We start from the raw sequence: 17,812 nt of genomic DNA on the forward strand, positions 1-17,812 counted from the left end.
ACTTTATCGACATGATCATAAGCAAGTCACAGTTGATGCCATGGACAATAGCCTAGAAATACTTGTTGTGCAAGCCGTGTCTAACTTAGAAAAAAAAAAGAAAAAGACTCTCGTACTTATCCCCACCGCACCGATATGAACCTGTGCACAGATTGCTGGCAGGAGCTTTTGTTATGCTTGGGTGTGGCCCAGATTTAAGACTATTAAATCCTCCATGTGCCGCTTAGGATTTAGCTGTACAACAAGGAGACTGTGAGACTGAGAGGACACCGAGATTCTGTCCAAACAAAATTATGCTGGATTTACAGGCCGACAAGCAATGTGAGATAAACTGTGTATTATCTGCAACAGTGAGGATAACATGCAGGATCACTCCAACCACTGGAGCCGTGTCACTTTTTATGTAGAGTATTACTATTATTATGGTTTTATTTATTTATTTTATTTTTTTTTACTACAAACCCTTCTCGAAGTATACGTAAAAAAAAAAAGCCAATTGATTTATATTGGACAATAGTGCCATTTTGTTTTATGTTCTGTAACTGCATGACCTTTAAAGTAGGCCCTACACACAGGGCGTAGACAAGTGTGTGACTAACAGAGATTTGTTGTAACAAGTCACACTGCACCCTCAGTGTCAGTGTGAAACTAGAAGCCAACATTTTACTGAGAGCAAATACTAGACTGAATCAACTGCACAACAAGAAAACACGAATGTAACAAAATGGCTCCTCAAGTGTTGTGATACACATTAATAGGCACAGTCAAACACATGCACACAAGAAATGAATCAAAGATGTCTCTGCTTCAGAGTTTTATTTTTTCATCACTGACAGTATTGTAGGGTAGTGACGTGTTTTAGAATGAATCAGTAAATTGCAGTACAAAGTTGAAATTAGCTTATAGTGACTACGTCTTTGTATGAGATACTGTCTACAGAAAAACCTGTTTTTTCTCTCTCGCAATGACACATTTTAAATGTCACTACAGGTGTTAACAGCTCTACAGACCCGCCCAAGTCACAGCACTATTTTTTGTTTGCTTTTGTTATTGATATTGTGTCGTTTTGTTGTACAAGACAATTATTTTCATATAAATGTGCCTGACAATCTCCTTTAGAATGAGCATTGCCTTTGGTTTGAGATGATGAAATGACAACATACCAGGAAAATGGCAAACTTTATTTTTGTAGGACACACAAAGAAATCACAATATACACACTACAGAAAATGTATTAAAACAAGAGAAAGTTGAGTTTACATAATGTGCAATTGTGGGAAATAAAATACAAATAATGTAACAGCACAGAAGACTACACAGACTACAGAAACAAATAAAAATAATGGAATGAAATAACAATAATAATATTGATAATACTAATATTGATAATAATAATAATAATAATAATTGGAAATTAAGTTATGAAAAGTCACCAGACAGACAAATTATATATCTAGACAATTTAGGAGAATAAATACACGTGGTGTGCAGTGTGCTGTCGCCAGTAAGCATGCGCACAAACGGACAGAGCAACTATTCAAAAAGCAATAAAGACACCACGCACTAAACCCAATTATTGTTGGCATAGCAGCGACCTCTCCGCCTGCTCAAATCTCATTGGCTACGACGCTGATAGTGTGGGCGTATTCGCCTGGATTCCGCCTGTTTTCATTGGCTACAGCGAGGCAGTAGTGCCCGCCTACGGTGGCCAGAGCAGTCGCATATTACTCCGCTGATTGGAGGCGGCTCTGTCAATCATCTGGGATATTAAGGAAGGGGGTGCCAACTGCCAAGATGAAGCACTACGAGGTAAGTAGTGTCTATGAAACTCGAAACTGTGAATGAACCGCGTTATGGGGCCAGAATTTAATTAAGCCAACCTATGCAGAATTTTCTTGTGATTTCTCTCATTGTAAACTCCAGCAGGACAGACACAGTCAAAGCTCTGAACATGAGCAGTGAGGGTCGCATGCTGCTGCAGCGCCGCCTGTCATGGGCTGGTTGCTATGGCCTCTGTGGCCTCTCGTACACGGAAATGAAGCATTGTACTGGCTGAAATATCGCTGAAAATCAGGCTGCACCCACAAGCGATGAGTAATTATACTTTTATGCATTGTGTCTTGGGTAAAAGCTGAGAAGCTCTGTTAGCCAGACACAGACCTCTCTGTGCTCTGTGCTCGGCATCATCGCCATCTTTGGCTGGAGTGACTCATGGCGCCTTATCTTGTTATTAACCAATAATGCAGGTGAACAGTCAAGTGCGCCGTCTCACACCATGAAGCCTCAGGGGCCATTGATGAAAGAAACACAAACAATGTTGGGGTCTTAGAAACTGTCTTAGGCCTATTTTATCATCAATAATTAAAGTTTTCCATAGTATGCTTTGCTTAAGCACTGAAGTCTTTTCTCACCGCTGAGTGAATTTCCTGAGAACCAAACCTATCAGACAGGATTTGAAGTAGTTTGACAGAAACTGATCTAACCAGACCTGCTCCCCTTCTCTCAGTTGACAGACGTTGCTTTTGCAGCCTGAGGGGCAAAACAACAACAACATTTAAATCATGAGAAACTGGTGACACAACACAAAATATAGCTATGTTGATGTAGATCTAAACATTTGCTTAAAGGTGAAGGTTTTTCATGAATGTATGCTGTTTATCATTCACTGGTTGCACTGGTATCAGCATTTATTAGCACTGGACATTGTGTCAGTCATATACCAATACTGCAAACCTCCAATCTATCTGCTCATCTTTTCAGGGCTATCTTTAGTGATGGCCATCTGAACTTAGTTGCCCTCTGAATAAAACTAGCCTATACTTTTTTTAAAAACAGTATTTCATTGAGGTTTTCCACATATGGAAAACATACAAAAACAGCAGCCACGGCAGCAATAAATTATGTATGTAAAGGAGAACACAAGACATTTAAAATAATTTCATACAAAGAAACTGAATGTGCAGAAGGATTTATGTTATACAATAAAGATTAAAAAATAAATAAAAAAAACCTGAAAATTAAAAGCAGCAGTAGTGATGATTTCCAAGATATTGCAATATTCTCATCTTAAAAAAAAATCAGAAAAGGTTTCCATATTTTAATTCATTGTTTTATTTTTCCTCTAACAATATACACCGACCCATCATTACATTAGGTCCACGTGTACAATCTAATCCAATACAACAACTCAAGACGTGTTTTTTCAAAGAAAGTAAATGTTTATTTAATATCCTTCAGATATTCCAGTAGAATTTCCAGTTAGTATAATTATTATTTCATTTATATTGTTAAAAATCCCATGTTGTTTTAATCACTGTTAATTTGTTCCTGAAAGAAATACTATTTAGTTTTATTATATTTCCGTTGAGTTTCCATTTTTCCCACGGTAATGAACGCATCACAGTCATTCCGACGGTCAGTGAACGCACCTCGCATGTGTGAGACGCCGTAATGTAGAGAGAAGTATATAGCTCCGCTAAAGAGCAGTGTATGATGTATTTCTTGCCTGTGTTTTTCCTATATCCTGCATCGTGGGTTTATTGTGTGTGAATGAGAAAAGAATCAGCAACCGTGGCCAGATCACCGCGCACGTTGTTTCATTGCATCAATTGCGTCACGCCACTATTCGGCCACACCATTCGGCCACTTCACCTAAAGCCGAATGTGGCATTTTTTGCAATATTCGGCCGAATACTTTCGGTGGCCGAATTTTCGGTGCATCCCTACTTAACACATAATTTTTCAGTTTGTGTTGACAATTAAGAGGTGTTAATTCCACTTTATGTTCATCATTGAGTTCTTAATGGCTGCTGTTGTTGTCCAGGACTACTGAAAGGTGTTTCTAATGTCATGGTCCTCTCAATATAATGCAGACCAATTTAACACTACCGCAAACTTCAACCTCAGTAGTAAATATAATAGTTAAATGAATACCTCTCTGACAGTGTCAACAAAACCTGGAAAAGTTTTGTAAAAAGTAGAATTAATGGCAGAGTTGTTGGATTGTACGAGTGTACCTAGTGGCCGGTCGGTGTATCTTAGTCTTTCTGTATGTTGCAATCTCCTTCACCGTGCACCTCTTTGAAGTATCTATGTAGACGCTGTGGCAAACAGACCTATGAGGTGCACTCATAGTAACTAATGTACCCAGTATTGCATTGAAATATGTGACTCCTAAAATCTGTGAAGATCAACTATGGTAGTACAAAGTTTTGCAATAGCCCTAAAATAAACTCTAACAGGTCACAGGACATGGTCACATTGTGCAAAGACTTTTATGTAGCCAACAAAACTGAATGATTAGCAAATCGATGGCATTGTTACAGCAGTACCTATGACAGGTAAACTAATTGCGGTCACAAAAATGTTGCTATGCTGGGTGTCGGCTATGACTGTCACCGTATCCAATGCAGCAGTGCACATGGTAAAAGATAAATGCTCACACCAGTGCCAACAGGTGCTCTTTGAGAAGACTTTTTTCCAATGCATTCTGCAATGTTTTTATCAAGTCAAGTTGAAGTTTAAGTCAATCAGTCATAATGTTTTTTATTCTTACTATAGTGCACATCACATCAATGTAAAGCCAAGCAGAAAAACTTTTTTTTTTAACTAAACATGTACGTAATTATTCCATGCTTTAAGCTGATTGACTGGATTAATCATCGTTCCATTGCATTTACAGCAGATAGCACCAGAGAGCTGCATGACTTTCTCAGCTATCTTGCTTACACACTGATCAGTATTGCTTATAAAACCACTTACCGGGTTAAGAAACATTTCCAGATTGCCTGTTAATCTGTCCAAACAGGTAATCTTTCTAGATTTACCTTGGGATCGGAGGTCCAAGAAAAAAAGAAAAGAAAAAAAAAACAGCAAGAAAGTCAGGCAAAGTCCCCTCATGAGCAATTAAAGCTTATATCTCCATGCTTCACCCTCAACCCAGAGTGCCTTACGAGGACAGACTGTCACTGCCAGACAGAGGCTTTATATAGATGAGATGGGGGGTGGAACAGTAGCAGTGGGTATGCCTGGTACACAGAAAACTGAGATGGGGTTATTTCCCCGAAGTCTCGACCGCAGTGTCATGTGGCCTGCTTTATTTAAGCATACGTGACTGTTTCATTTGTACAGTAATAAGGCAGCTCGACGGATTCATCTAAGAAGCACTGATTGAAGTCTTAGGAAGGCGAGATAAAAAGGGAATAACATGCCATCCGAGGAAAGTAAGGAAACATACAGACGAAACATGTGTATGCATAGTCCAGGCAATTAAACCAAATCACGTGAAAGCCTTGTTTATTTTTCTTTATGCCACTAGACTCTGTGTATACCACAAAAACATCCATACCCGCTGTATATTCATTAGACTGTGCATTCATTAATTCATGTCCGTCACGTCCACATTACCACTTGTGACTATCTGTCTTTCATTCATCATGGAAACTGTATCCCAACTGTTCGTCGTTAGAGAGTGGATGGGTGGGGGTGGGTGTCACCGGGGGGAATGCCCTGACTAATCCCTCAGAGTCTGGAGTATTATCACCTAATGGTGGCGAGGGAGAGGGAGACTCCCCATGTGTGACTGAGAGATCTGGCTTTTCAGTTTGGTTGGGGGGGGTCTGTTGGGAGTGGGCTGGTTACTCAGAGTTAGCAGTAGATGTTTATATTTAGCTGGGTAGAGGAAGAGAGCGGGGCAAACTAGGAAATGGATGGATGGATGGATGGAGGGGGGGGTTATTATGTTTGTCATAATACCCCTCTTTCATCTTCCCACTTATCCAGGGTTGAGAGGTGTCAGGGGTCATCAGGTGTACTTTTTTAGGGAGGAGTTGTGTTTCAAAACCAAGTCACTGCAGCCTTGAAATATAGTTTCCCCTGTGATATATTGTAGACAGTCTGCCACGGGGATACCGGGCATTCCTGTGTATGCAACTGTGCACACACATGTGGCATATGTCCACGCTCCAGGGGTCGGCTGGCTGTTAAATAAAGCAGCGCACCAGAAGTGAAGGAATGAGAGAGGGCCAAAGAGGGAGGGAGAGTGAGAGAATGGAGGGAGGGGCAGGGGGAGCAGAGGAGGGACAGATTTATCTCCACAGCTGAGTGCTGCTTCTCTCCTCTATGATTTTGGCGTGGATTTTGGATAGGCAGTTGAGAACGCTGACGAGTACCAAGGGGAAGAGTGTGGAGAAGTAGGGAATAAACCAAGCACAGGAGGAGGACTGTGGACATGGATACTCTAGCACTAGAGGCCACCGGCAATAAAAAGATAGCAAATGGGGCTGCAGTGGTGGCCCCGTTGCCAGCTCCCACGCCGGTCAAACGTAAACCTGCTAAAAAAGCTAAAAAGGCTGTTGTTTTCTTTGAGGTGGAGATACTGGATGCCAAGACCAAGGACAAACTGTGCTTCCTGGACAAGGTGAGACATTTTCTTTTTTTTTTCTTGAATTTCTAACAGTTTTCATCCTCATTTTTTTTTTTAGTTTGACTCTACAGTTTGCAACAAAAAAAAAACTGTATTTAATTGTCCTCGTGGCTGAGTTGTGGGTTTGTATTGTTACTAAATGCATGAGGTGCAGTGTGTCTGGTCCTATAGTAAAACATCTTTGTGTACGTGAGTCAGGTTTTCTAGAACATACTGTAGTTGAGCCACTGGAGCTGTAGTCTTCAATGTCAGTTATTGGGTGTGTAACTGGCAGCCTAAATGAGACACACACTGGAGCCCCTTTTATACATGTGACACAACACTGCTGGGTAAGGAATGGGCTTTTGGCAAGCACAAGGGTAGACAAAATATCATAAACAACCGTGCAACTGTGTAAACCAGTATGACGGTCAACAAATCTACACAGAAAAGTTTGTTTTGAAGTTTACAAGGTTAACTCTTCTTCGGGACTGTGTTGGATTTGGCTCTGTGTATAGGTGAACATAATACTACAGGTCATTATAAGGCATTTACAACACCACCACAACCTATGGGCTCAAAACTGCAGGTGCGTTTATGAGCAGTGTCCACACCCTGAACGGCCCCTGCAGAAACAAAGTCTGTATCCAATGTGATCCCATGCAATGTTGATTATATTATGGGTTCCATATATGCATATACAATACAAAATATGTTATTTGTGATATTTAGTATTAAGCTTTGAGGTCACCTCTGAATCACTTTATGGTGTCTCATTTTAGGACCCTGCTGTTTACTGCCTTCAGTGTTTACAACACTGTCAGAATCCAGACGCTACAATCATAGAAATTTAAAAAGGTTTCTGCTTTTATGACATGGTATATATGGATATATGGAGATTCTAAAAACAATCTGGTACTTGGTGGCATCATCAGGTTTGATTTTAATAAAAGAGCTAGAAGACAGCTCTCAAGAAGCATGATAAAGGGCACATGGAAAGGGAAGCAAAGTGGTTGAGGAAAATATGTTGGGGGTTCTTTGGGTCAGAATGCTTTTTGTGGAGATCCTTCATCATGAGCAGATTGGGTATTCGTTGTAAAGAATCAAACCCAGCTGGCTACAGGTGCAGGACAGACGGTTAGTTTGCAAACAGTATGTTGTTGGCCTCCAGAAAAAGTTTTGAGCAGCAAGACTTTTTGCCAAATCTAGTAGTGGTAGTGTAAACCTTGTTGTTGTATTGCATTTGTAAAAGAAACAGAGCTTGTTTGCCTGACAAAGTGAAGCTGAGTGGTACTCAAGTTGTGTATGTATTTGGGATTAAAGAGTATTAATTTTGTATTAGCCACCTTTATTTTGGTAGGACATTTAAGCCTATTGTTTCACCAGGTATATTTCCAGTCATTTGTACTTGGCCTGTACTTTGTTATTGTTGTGTTAGACGGCCTTAATTTGTTAGTGCCAGGCCTGTAAGTCAGTGTTGATGCATTGGGAGGGTTTAGTGTGTTAGTATATAGAGTCACTTAGCCAAGTTTACAGTGGTGTTAGTCCTTCAGCCACAGCAGACTCTTTATGAAAGGCTACTCCTCAAGACCACTAAGTGCTATCCTTGCTGGATTATACCCAGTGTGTCAGGTTAGCAGAGTTTCCATGGTGATAGCACGTGCAGACTTTACACCTTTTGGAAGTTTCACAGAAATGACACATATAGATCTGGATCTAGACAGAGGGCCCTTTGGGGGGACAGGGGGGCTGGCTGGTGTCCTAAAGTAGCCTAACAGAACTAAACTCACAAACTGAGTTAGAAATAAAACTGTGGTCCAGTATCATGTCTGGGTCAGAGTTTATAAGAGAGACTCCGTGATCTTTAAACTGAATGAAGCCTCTAGAAGGAACGGTGGACTGTAGGGGTCACAGAGAGGTGTTTTCTCAGTGATGTCATCCTGCTGAAAATGGCCTGGCGTGCCCAGGGCGACCTGAACAGAAGCCAAGTCAATTACAGCAGCAGACCTCAGTCTACTGCCCAAGTGTCACTCACGATATGAGGAACCTCACAAGGAAATGATCTCTGAATCTGTTATTAGAGCTGCTGTTGTGAGCGCTGCCGTCAAGAAAATACTTGTTCTACAAGTCCCACGCTTCCTAAAATGCAATAAAGAGGCAACTGTTTTGGACATTTTATGCAAAATAGAAGCGCTAAGATATTATAGTACCACTACACAATTTATACAAGACAGTGCTGGCAGTATTAATTGTTAATTAATTGCTAGTACAAACATTCTCTCTAAAATGTTGTTGCTTCGTCCTTGACTCAGATTCAGATTCATTTCTTGATTAGTAACTTTAAATGTTTGCATGTTTAAACAAAATAATATAGCACAATGACATTTTGCAAGTCCATGTCTCAGTACTATCTGAGCTTACATATATGCTTTTTCTTGCATTAGTCTCCCTCTATGTCACACCTTTTCCTAGACGGTGCCATTTCATGTACGTATACATTTCACAAAAAAATCCTAGCTCTCCTAGTCCAGGCCAGCAGACAAATATTGCCTTACTGCTCAAATGTTTTTAGTCACTGAAGTCATAAATGTCAAAGGTTGAGAGAAACTTGATGCTGATGTTTGCTGTTATGCAATGACGTGATGTGCTGACAGTATTGCAACAATTTGTCGCTTACAAAATAATGAACGAAGGGATGATGTGACTTCTCTCAAGCATGTTTGAAATCTCTAAGATCATTTTCAGAAACCTCTGAAAATAAATGGATATCAATGGCTGCATGAAAAGTTGCTTTATCATTCAGTTGCTAGTTATGGGTTAAGGATAAGTGAAGTTTATCATGCTGTACAAGTAAACGCAAACATAACACACACTACAACCATGTGTAATAAATGGGCTTTTATCTGCCCATAACAACTCCAGTACCTTAACTCTGAGCACTGGTCCCATCCCAAAGATCTGTACACACACGCTGCATGAAGCTCATTGTAATATTTAATTTTAATGCACTACCGCTGTACCTGAATTGAACTGTAATAGTTAATGTAACAGTAAATAAGTCACTGAGCTGAATCCTCAAGGAGGAAAATGTATAATGTTTGATGTATAATACTAAAAGTAAATCCGTTAAACAGGTGTCGTTACTCCACAAGATAAGAGTCTGGGACGAATGTGTAAACTGATAAAGCTTCTTTCTTGTTGTCATTGTGTTTATATTTGTGATAGTTGGGCCAAAGCAGGAAGTTAGGCACAAGGTCGTGTACTTTGGCAATGGTTATCTGTGTGTGTGTGTGTGTGTGTGTGTGTGCCTCTCTGAAACCCTAATACCAGCTGTTGACTACCCCATGTCCACCGGGTGTGTGGGTACAGCCCGAGCTAAATTTACCACTAATCACTATCATGAATGGAACACAGGGTTATTATTTGCTCCTCTATTGTGTGTATGTGTGTCCTGCCACTTATTTATTGTGGTGTTATTTGCAGGTCGAGCCAAATGCCACTATCGGGGAGATCAAGTCTATGTTCCACAAGAGCCGTGAGTTGCATCTATCCGCAGGCGACAAAGCCCTCATAAATCTGGTTTAAGATCGAGCAAATCTCCAAACCTCACACAGAAATATTCACTTCCTGTCCTGTCTTAAGATGTGTGGGTGAAGTATTTTGTCTGTTATCTGTGTGCTTCAGATCCTCAGTGGTACCCGGCCAGACAGTCCATTCGCCTAGACCCAAGTAAGTCAGCTAAGCGTGATCTGTCTGTATACTTTAAAGTGAACGTGGGATGACATCTGTCCACAACCAACTTATCATTTACTCATTAAGTATGTGTGTGTGTCTCAGAGGGGAAGTCTCTGAAGGATGAGGATGTACTGCAGCATCTTCCCGTGGGAACCACCGCAACCTTCTACTTCAGAGACCTGGGAGCCCAGATCAGCTGGGTCACGGTGAGTACAAGCCGAGGACGGGTCAGGTCAAACAGTTCCTGACAAGCCCATATACATCAAGTGAGATCAGGCAGAGCTATATTGAGATTTTCCACCTGAGTGTGTCAGATGTTTCCTCGTGACCTTGAGGTTAATTTGCTGCAGTGCAAGTTGTAAAGTGTTAAAGTTGTACTGGCTCTGCTGGGAATTGGAGGAGGGACAGCGACAGGAGAAACCGAGTGAAGATATTTCTCTTTCTAACACGTCAATAACCAAGTCTCTGCCTTCTTTTCTTTCAGGTCTTTCTGACAGAGTATACCGGCCCTTTGGTCATCTATCTGATGTTCTACTTCAGGGTTCCCTTCATCTACGCACCCAAATATGACTTTACCACCAGTAAACACTGGGTCGTACAGTGAGTCCCATCCGAACAGAGTTTTTTGACAAAATATTAAAATTGTTCATCTAGTGTTCTCATTAAGAGGATGTCATGTACCCGCAGTCCTCTTTTTTAATAGAGCTAATACAAGTGTCTGTGCTTTTTTCCAGTCTCGCTTGCATGTGTCACTCTTTCCACTACGTTAAGAGGCTGCTGGAGACGCTGTTTGTCCATCGCTTCTCTCATGGTACAATGCCGTTACGCAACATCTTTAAGGTGAGATACATTCCCCCAGTGACATGCTGTCATATCTTGCCTTACATGAAAAAGTGCAAAAGTCTGATTTAGACTGCGTGGAGTAAGAAGTCTCTGTGAATATTTGTGTCACATTTTCTGTTTCAGAACTGTACCTACTACTGGGGCTTTGCAGCGTGGATGGCTTATTACATCAACCACCCACTATACACACCACCCAGTGAGTATGCATGCACATACACTGCACACACAGCAAACACACACACATGTTTGTAACTCCTTTTCGTCATTACTTATGTTAACTGTGTCTGGTTGCAGTTTACGGGGAGCAACAAATCAGACTGGCCCTCATCTTATTCTTGGTGAGACTCTTTCTATCCTCGACACTTTTCTGTGAAATTAATTGTACATTTTGTTTAATTTGACCAATTATATAAACACATCATTTACATAATTTAAATTCTGTAAATTATTATTATTGATTATTATTTTCATTCTCAGTGTATAATAACACTTTTGTTTTCATTATATTTTGCACACACACCCAGTATTACAACAGTGTGACTGTTTTCTTTCTCAGTTCTGTCAGATCGGCAACTTTTCCATCCACATTGCTCTGCGGAACCTCCGTCCACCAGGTACACACACCTGTAACACCTGTACATGTGACACACGCACACACATACGCAGCTGTACAGTTCGGGCCACAGTGAATATCTGTTTTCCTTTAAAAAAAATGGTCATGGCTATTTGACGTGTTATTGTTAATTCTGTTTAAAAAAACAAAAAAAAAAATAAAACATTTCCATTAAACTGTGAAGAACATGATGCAGATCAGTTTCTGTCCAAAAATATTTGAGTGATTTTCACTTAAGGCCCCTATAAACACGATTTCACATTGTATTAAATATTCATTAAGGTCAACTTAGAATATTATTGTTGGTCAGTATATTCACTTTGGCCAAAATGTAAATATAGGAACGAGTAGCTGGAATTTTAGAAAATAGATCATTTTCTTTGACATTTTCTTTCTTCATTTAGGTTCTAAGACCAGGAAGATTCCCTATCCAACCAAGAACCCCTTCACCTGGATCTTCCTACTGGTCTCCTGCCCCAACTACACCTATGAGGTAACATGTTTTATTCACCGAGTAATAGCTGATGACTTTTCTCTGCTCGAATCATCGAATTTAGTTTAAAAATAATGTATGAGTGCATGGCTTTAAACTCTCTTAAAATCTCTTAAAATAGAAATGAGTTCATCTGGTTAAGCTGTCCCATCAATTATTCACATTGTGTCCACTGAAAGTTTTGTTAGTTAAACTTGCAGCTGCTGCCCTCTTGTGGTTTTAGTCTGTATGTAACATCCCTCCTCTTCCTCCCTCTAGCTGGGCTCCTGGCTCGGCTTCACCCTGATGACTCAGTGCCTGCCGGTGGCCTTTTTCACCTTGGTGGGTTTCATTCAGATGACCGTGTGGGCCAAGGGGAAGCACCGCAGCTACCTGAAGGAGTTCCGCGACTACCCTCCTCTCCGCTCACCCATCCTGCCCTTCATCCTTTAGAGAGCCGCTCCATAGCTATAGGAGTTTAGTACACCCCCACCTCTCCTCCCTCAGCCCTAACCGAGAACACTGGAACTTAGTAGACTGACTGAAAGAATCTAACCCGGTCCCCTTTTCCTTATCCACCCCTCAACCAAATTGTCTTTACCTTTGTGTCTGCGATCCCTGTCATGTTGAGTGAGAATGTGAACATTACACTACTCTATTTTTTTTAATTGTCTACAAACACACCCAATCTGATTGGTTAATTGATTTGTGTATCTGAGTTCCCGGAGCAGTCTTCAGCTTCATACTACCCGGTGTGTACTGAATGATGTACTATATATATATAAATACTGTACAATGTCTAACCGTGCTTGTCATCTCATACCGTTGTTATTGGGATGAATCTGTATCTGGTGATATTCAGCAAAACTTCAAATTGTTCCGTTTTGATATCAATAATCTAAATTTGAAACCATGACAAGCATTTGATTTTGTTGATCTGAAAGTAATTTATTAAAAAAAGGTGAACCAAAATGTTGTTGCCTTGTTATGTATTACAGATGTTGCTCTGTGTATTTGTAGCAAACACTGTTTGGACACCACTGTCCAGGAGTATCTGAGCTTTGTACAAGGTATGAGTATGGTGAATGAGACTTCTGGGCATTTAAATTTCTCATTATTGTCACGAATAGTCAAGAGTCAAATTTTTAAAAAGGTACATATTAAAACATGCACGTGTCCTGTGACAGGCCACACCTAAAAAATGATTAGCTTTTTTTAAGACTCGTCCAAATATTGTATATGTAAGAAACAATGCTGACCATGGATGATATTTGTAGCAGGTGATGTCCTCCAGAGGTCTACTGTATGTTTTGGCATGAATAAGACTGAGTGTCATAGAGCTTAAACAATATTGTTTATTGTGAACAGCAGCACATATATACAGAGAAGAAGTATCAGAGGGTGTACTGATCATGCAGCTTCAGCGTGAGCCTCGATCCTCTTCTTCCTCAGCTGGAGCCGCCTCTCTCTCTCATACTCCTTCATACGCATCACATAGCTGGAGACGGAAACATAACGTACGTCATTTAGGATGGATGTATATTACTACGCACAAGGTGAAATATGAAACTGTTGACCATGAATACACTTAGAATGATTTAATCTTCGAGATACATTGTTATTAGGAAACTAGGAGTTGTTGTCAAATCCCAATTTTCAAAAAGGAAAACTTGCTACTTATTTTACACAATCTTTAAGATCTTTTTAAACAAATATGTTGACAAAAATGGAAAATTGAACATCTACAATGTCACGAGAACTGGGCAACTCCATCTTGCTGAAGAAGATGGTGTGATAATATTGAAAGCTCCAGAGCAGCTACTACGTGAAGCCAGTGTTAGAACGAGTTTAATCAATGTGAGGACACGGTATAAGATTATTAGTAGCTTATAAATTGAACTAGACTAAAGTTTTCTGGGTGTTGAACCTTGAAGTAGACACAAACAATGCATAACTTAGTCTTACAAAGACGTCTCAACTTTCTCTGCACTGTAAACACTTACTCCTGGTGTTCGCAATAGTCCCAGTCGTGTCTCTCATGCTTGCAGGCCAGGAAGTTGGGCCAGTTGTCCCTCTTGCACTTCATGAGTTTCAGGAGATACTGGGCACAGTAGTCCCTCTGCTCCAGAGGCAGCTGGGCCAAGTTCATCTGCTCCTGAGTTGCTACCATCTCTGGCAAAGGGATGACAAATGTTCAGCCTCGTCGTTCAATGAACACAGACCTGATGGTAATACAGTGTCTGTTATACACTGTTTTATAATAAGCCCTAATCTAAAACTTTGGGTTCTCACTCTTCTATTCAAATACATTTTAAATGACTTGATTGGCTTTACTAACCAACACTTTGCATCAAACTTACTCGAGCTGGATTGAACATTAAACTTTTCTTTAAAACATTTCTTTCCGATGGGATTTCACTTTTTAAATTTCGCACGTATCTGCACAAAGAATCAACAAACTACCGACATACACCTTCAGTATATCGTCCTGTAGTTTGGGAAAAACCAGGCACAGCTTCGGTAACAACAACAACATGTCTTCATGTAGTGTTTATTACTGATGCTGTAAAATGTGTCGATATAAGCAACACTTGAAACCAGTTGTTTTTAATATGACATTATAATAATTATCCTATGCCTTGAGGAACATATACACACACATCATATACAATATCTACACATACACAATATACATATATAACTATATTACATATCCACATACAACCATACATACATACATACTTACAACACACACCACACACATCATACTATATATATTATATATATATATATTTATATATATATATAGATATATATATATATATTTTTTTTTTCTATTGCATCTTTGCAGAGCCTTAAATTAAAATGCAATGCATCGTTATAGGTTTTAATGTGTTTACTGTGTCTCATACTGCTACTTGGATGCATTCCCTCTGGATCAATAAATATGGATCTATATATTTATTTATTTAACCAGGTAAGGTCCCACTGAGATTAAAAACCTCTTTTACAAAGGAGTCCTGCTCAAAATATGCATCCAGTCGTGATTTAAATAAAGTAAACACATGTTAACAGTTAGCATTGAGCTAACTGTTGCCATTAGCTCAATGCTAACTCGGCTAGCGCCTAACCAGCTGGACTACAATCAGTCGGTGTGGATCCTCAGGACTACAAACACAGTGTACGGTGTGTTATGTTGTCTCTGAGCTCCGGCAGCACACTGACCTCTCTCCTTCCTCTCCGCGAAGCCGTACTCGGGGTCAAACTGAGACTTCTTCTTCGGGTCCGGCTCGGTCTCTGTCTCGGTGACGTACCGTCTGACCAGGTGAGCTCCCATGGCACCGACGACGTTTGTGCACTGCTAGATAAAAATAATGAATATGTCTTCTTTGCTTCTGCTTCGTGTTTTATCTGTTATTTCCAAAATGATGCACCTGTCTGCGATCCGGTCACCTCCACGGGCGCCCTGCTGCTGCTTCCGCCGTTCACCGGAGATAAACAGCCGCCCGGTGCTTCATGGAAACATCTTCCCTGCTGAGCAAACGACAAAGGTTCCGCTCTCAGGTTCCAATAACTGGATGTTTATTAATATTGGAAGCAATATAAGTATTGATTTGTAAACCCAGTTGTAAATATAAATGATGTAAACCATACTAACATCATCCGTACCGGCACTAACCAATGTGGCGCCCTAAGCAAGATTTTATGTGCAAGAAACTTTGTCTTTGACATTTTATTTTTTTATTTTATTATTACAGAACAAGTTGTCCGATCAAAACAGTACACAAGAAGATAGTAAATTAGAAATACAAAAAAATTTAATAAACACAAAAATAGTGTACAAAAAACCCCACAAAATAAGAGGTCAACAGCACATCTGAAGAAAGAAGAGGAGTGTGTGACATGTGTGTTACAGTCCAATAATAAAAAAGATGATACCAAGAAAAAAATGAAATGAAATGCTAATAATGGAAAACTTAAGAGATGCATGATTTCCACTATTCTGTACATGTACCATATACAATGCAATTATTTCTGATATTTCTGAAAATTAGATTCAATTTTATTATCATTACAGTGAACTGCTGATTAGCAGAATGCAAAGAGGCAGTAAACTGCAGTATAATATAACATATGGGAATGCTAAGTTATGAAGTATTAACATTAATGATGTGCACTTCAACACTGATGTTTAACACTATAAACACACTTTAGACAATGTGAACTGTAACACAAAGGAATAACATTTTGAAAACTACGTTCTTAAGAAAGTGTTATTATTATTATTATTATTATTATATTATTATTATTATTATTATTATTATTATTGTTATTTGTTTTGCTATTAACGTGGGCTTATTTTTTTCATATCAAGAAATAATAGCACCAACTAAAAGTTACTCCTTTAATTCTTCCCACATTTGTGGCGCCCCCTGGATAGACAGCGTCCTTAGCATTTGCCTATACTGCCCATGCAACGCTCTAATTAATGTATATTTGACATTTTGACAGAGATTAGACTGGTGAGCACCTACAGAGGATAAACCTTTTTAGATTTTTGTAACATGGCTGTGCCTCTGATATCACCCTCAGGCCAAACTGAATTCTCTTTTTTTTTGGTTATTTTTCAGCCTAGTTGTATCACAGAAAATAATTTTTCATTTAATATGTTTTGTTTATAATGATAGTTACGTCATTTCATCGCTGCCAGCATAATTATACACCTTTAGTTTTCTTGTATAGTGGAGGAAGCCTCTGTTATGTTTATGATCGCAAGGAATGAGTGGAGGAAGCCTCTGTTATGTTTATGATCGCAAGGAATGCCTAATTGGGGTCCATGCAGCGAAGCTGCGGGAACCCATTGTGTTTCTACCTTTTCTTTCTTATTATTGTTATTTCTTCCGCCATGGGAGTCTATAAAAGTTGTGAAATTTGGCACATTGATTAAGGACAGTCGTATCTGTAATGTCACCAAGTTACATGTTGGCAGTAAACATGGTATAGCACCACCAACAGGTCAAAGTTTAAGGTACATTTGTGCATGTAACTTTTTAACCCATAGCCCAAAACAAGGTATCGTTGGATTCCTTGGATCATAATACACCATGATAGATTTTCCGGCATCTTGGATTTTGTTGAAAACTGGTGAAACTAAATTTTCAGTGGTCGCAAATTTTGATGGATTCCCACGAAAATCGACACAGAGTATATTCAGACCAATCCACACAAAACTTGGGAGATGGATTTTTCAATTTCGACTTTGTTTGCGTGCTACAGCCAATCGAAATCAGCGGCGAAGGCGCCGATTTTTGCTTGCAGCTATATTTTCTTTATGAAATAGTTCTGGTAACTGTGATTAAACAAACACTGTGGCAGAATAAGCCTTTTAAATAAATCATATGTTGTTTAATGTAAACCCTGGTATGATTATGTTCCCATCTCGTCAGGGAGATTCACCCCACCTGTGGCCTCATCTATAAAGGCATGGCCTTTCCAAGATGTCTCTCCCTGTCCCTCCTGGATGACTGGTGCCTCCAGGCACCCCAGCGTAGTTTTGTTTTGTTTTGTTGTGTTCTGTTGGCTCTTTTGTTTTCTCATAATTACCCACATACACCTTGCACATCCAACACCTTTCACCACACCACTGATTACTGACCTACACTTAAATTCTGTTCTTTAAATAAATTTGTGGTTAATTTAACTGGTTGCTGTGTGGTTCTCCCTCCTTGGTTGTGCTCTTGAACGA

General features: G+C 39.7%; 2 protein-coding genes across 3 annotated transcripts; one reads left to right on the top strand and one right to left on the bottom strand.

Moving 5' to 3' along the window:
• The first annotated feature begins 1,648 nt into the window (after positions 1-1,648).
• On the top strand, positions 1,649-13,038 carry tecrb (trans-2,3-enoyl-CoA reductase b). Its single transcript, XM_027283307.1, has 12 exons — positions 1,649-1,809; positions 6,368-6,418; positions 9,887-9,938; positions 10,088-10,132; positions 10,241-10,344; positions 10,623-10,738; positions 10,873-10,978; positions 11,105-11,177; positions 11,276-11,319; positions 11,538-11,595; positions 11,999-12,087; positions 12,346-13,038. Exons 1-12 carry the CDS (start codon positions 1,795-1,797, stop codon positions 12,517-12,519), a joined length of 927 nt encoding a protein of 308 aa, XP_027139108.1. The 5' UTR covers positions 1,649-1,794; the 3' UTR covers positions 12,520-13,038.
• Positions 13,039-13,401: 363 nt separating this feature from the next.
• Positions 13,402-15,613, bottom strand: ndufb7 (NADH:ubiquinone oxidoreductase subunit B7). Of its 2 annotated transcripts, XM_027283309.1 has the most exons (4): positions 15,501-15,613; positions 15,292-15,424; positions 14,070-14,238; positions 13,402-13,564 (listed from the first exon to the last, which is right to left on the bottom strand). In XM_027283309.1, exons 2-4 carry the CDS (start codon positions 15,401-15,403, stop codon positions 13,477-13,479), a joined length of 369 nt encoding a protein of 122 aa, XP_027139110.1. In that variant the 5' UTR covers positions 15,404-15,424; positions 15,501-15,613; the 3' UTR covers positions 13,402-13,476. The 2 variants fall into 2 exon arrangements, with proteins under 2 accessions (XP_027139110.1, XP_027139109.1); XM_027283308.1 differs by having other exon boundaries at positions 15,292-15,553.
• Between the last annotated feature and the right edge of the window lie 2,199 nt (positions 15,614-17,812).

This window comes from Larimichthys crocea, chromosome X (genome assembly GCF_000972845.2).
Source record: "Larimichthys crocea isolate SSNF chromosome X, L_crocea_2.0, whole genome shotgun sequence".
Lineage (NCBI taxonomy): Eukaryota > Metazoa > Chordata > Actinopteri > Sciaenidae > Larimichthys > Larimichthys crocea.

Excerpts from the sequence above, each read along its gene's own strand:
- ndufb7 (XM_027283309.1), bottom strand. The coding sequence starts at position 15,403 with ATGGGAGCTCACCTGGTCAGACGGTACGTCACCGAGACAGAGACCGAG. Across the intron at positions 14,239-15,291 it reads CGCGGAGAGGAAGGAGAGAG|AGATGGTAGCAACTCAGGAG; the intron begins GTCAGTGTGCTG and ends TCCCTTTGCCAG. Across the intron at positions 13,565-14,069 it reads GACTATTGCGAACACCAGGA|CTATGTGATGCGTATGAAGG; the intron begins GTAAGTGTTTAC and ends TTCCGTCTCCAG.
- tecrb (XM_027283307.1), top strand. Across the intron at positions 9,939-10,087 it reads GTCTATGTTCCACAAGAGCC|ATCCTCAGTGGTACCCGGCC; the intron begins GTGAGTTGCATC and ends TGTGTGCTTCAG. Across the intron at positions 12,088-12,345 it reads GCCCCAACTACACCTATGAG|CTGGGCTCCTGGCTCGGCTT; the intron begins GTAACATGTTTT and ends TCCTCCCTCTAG.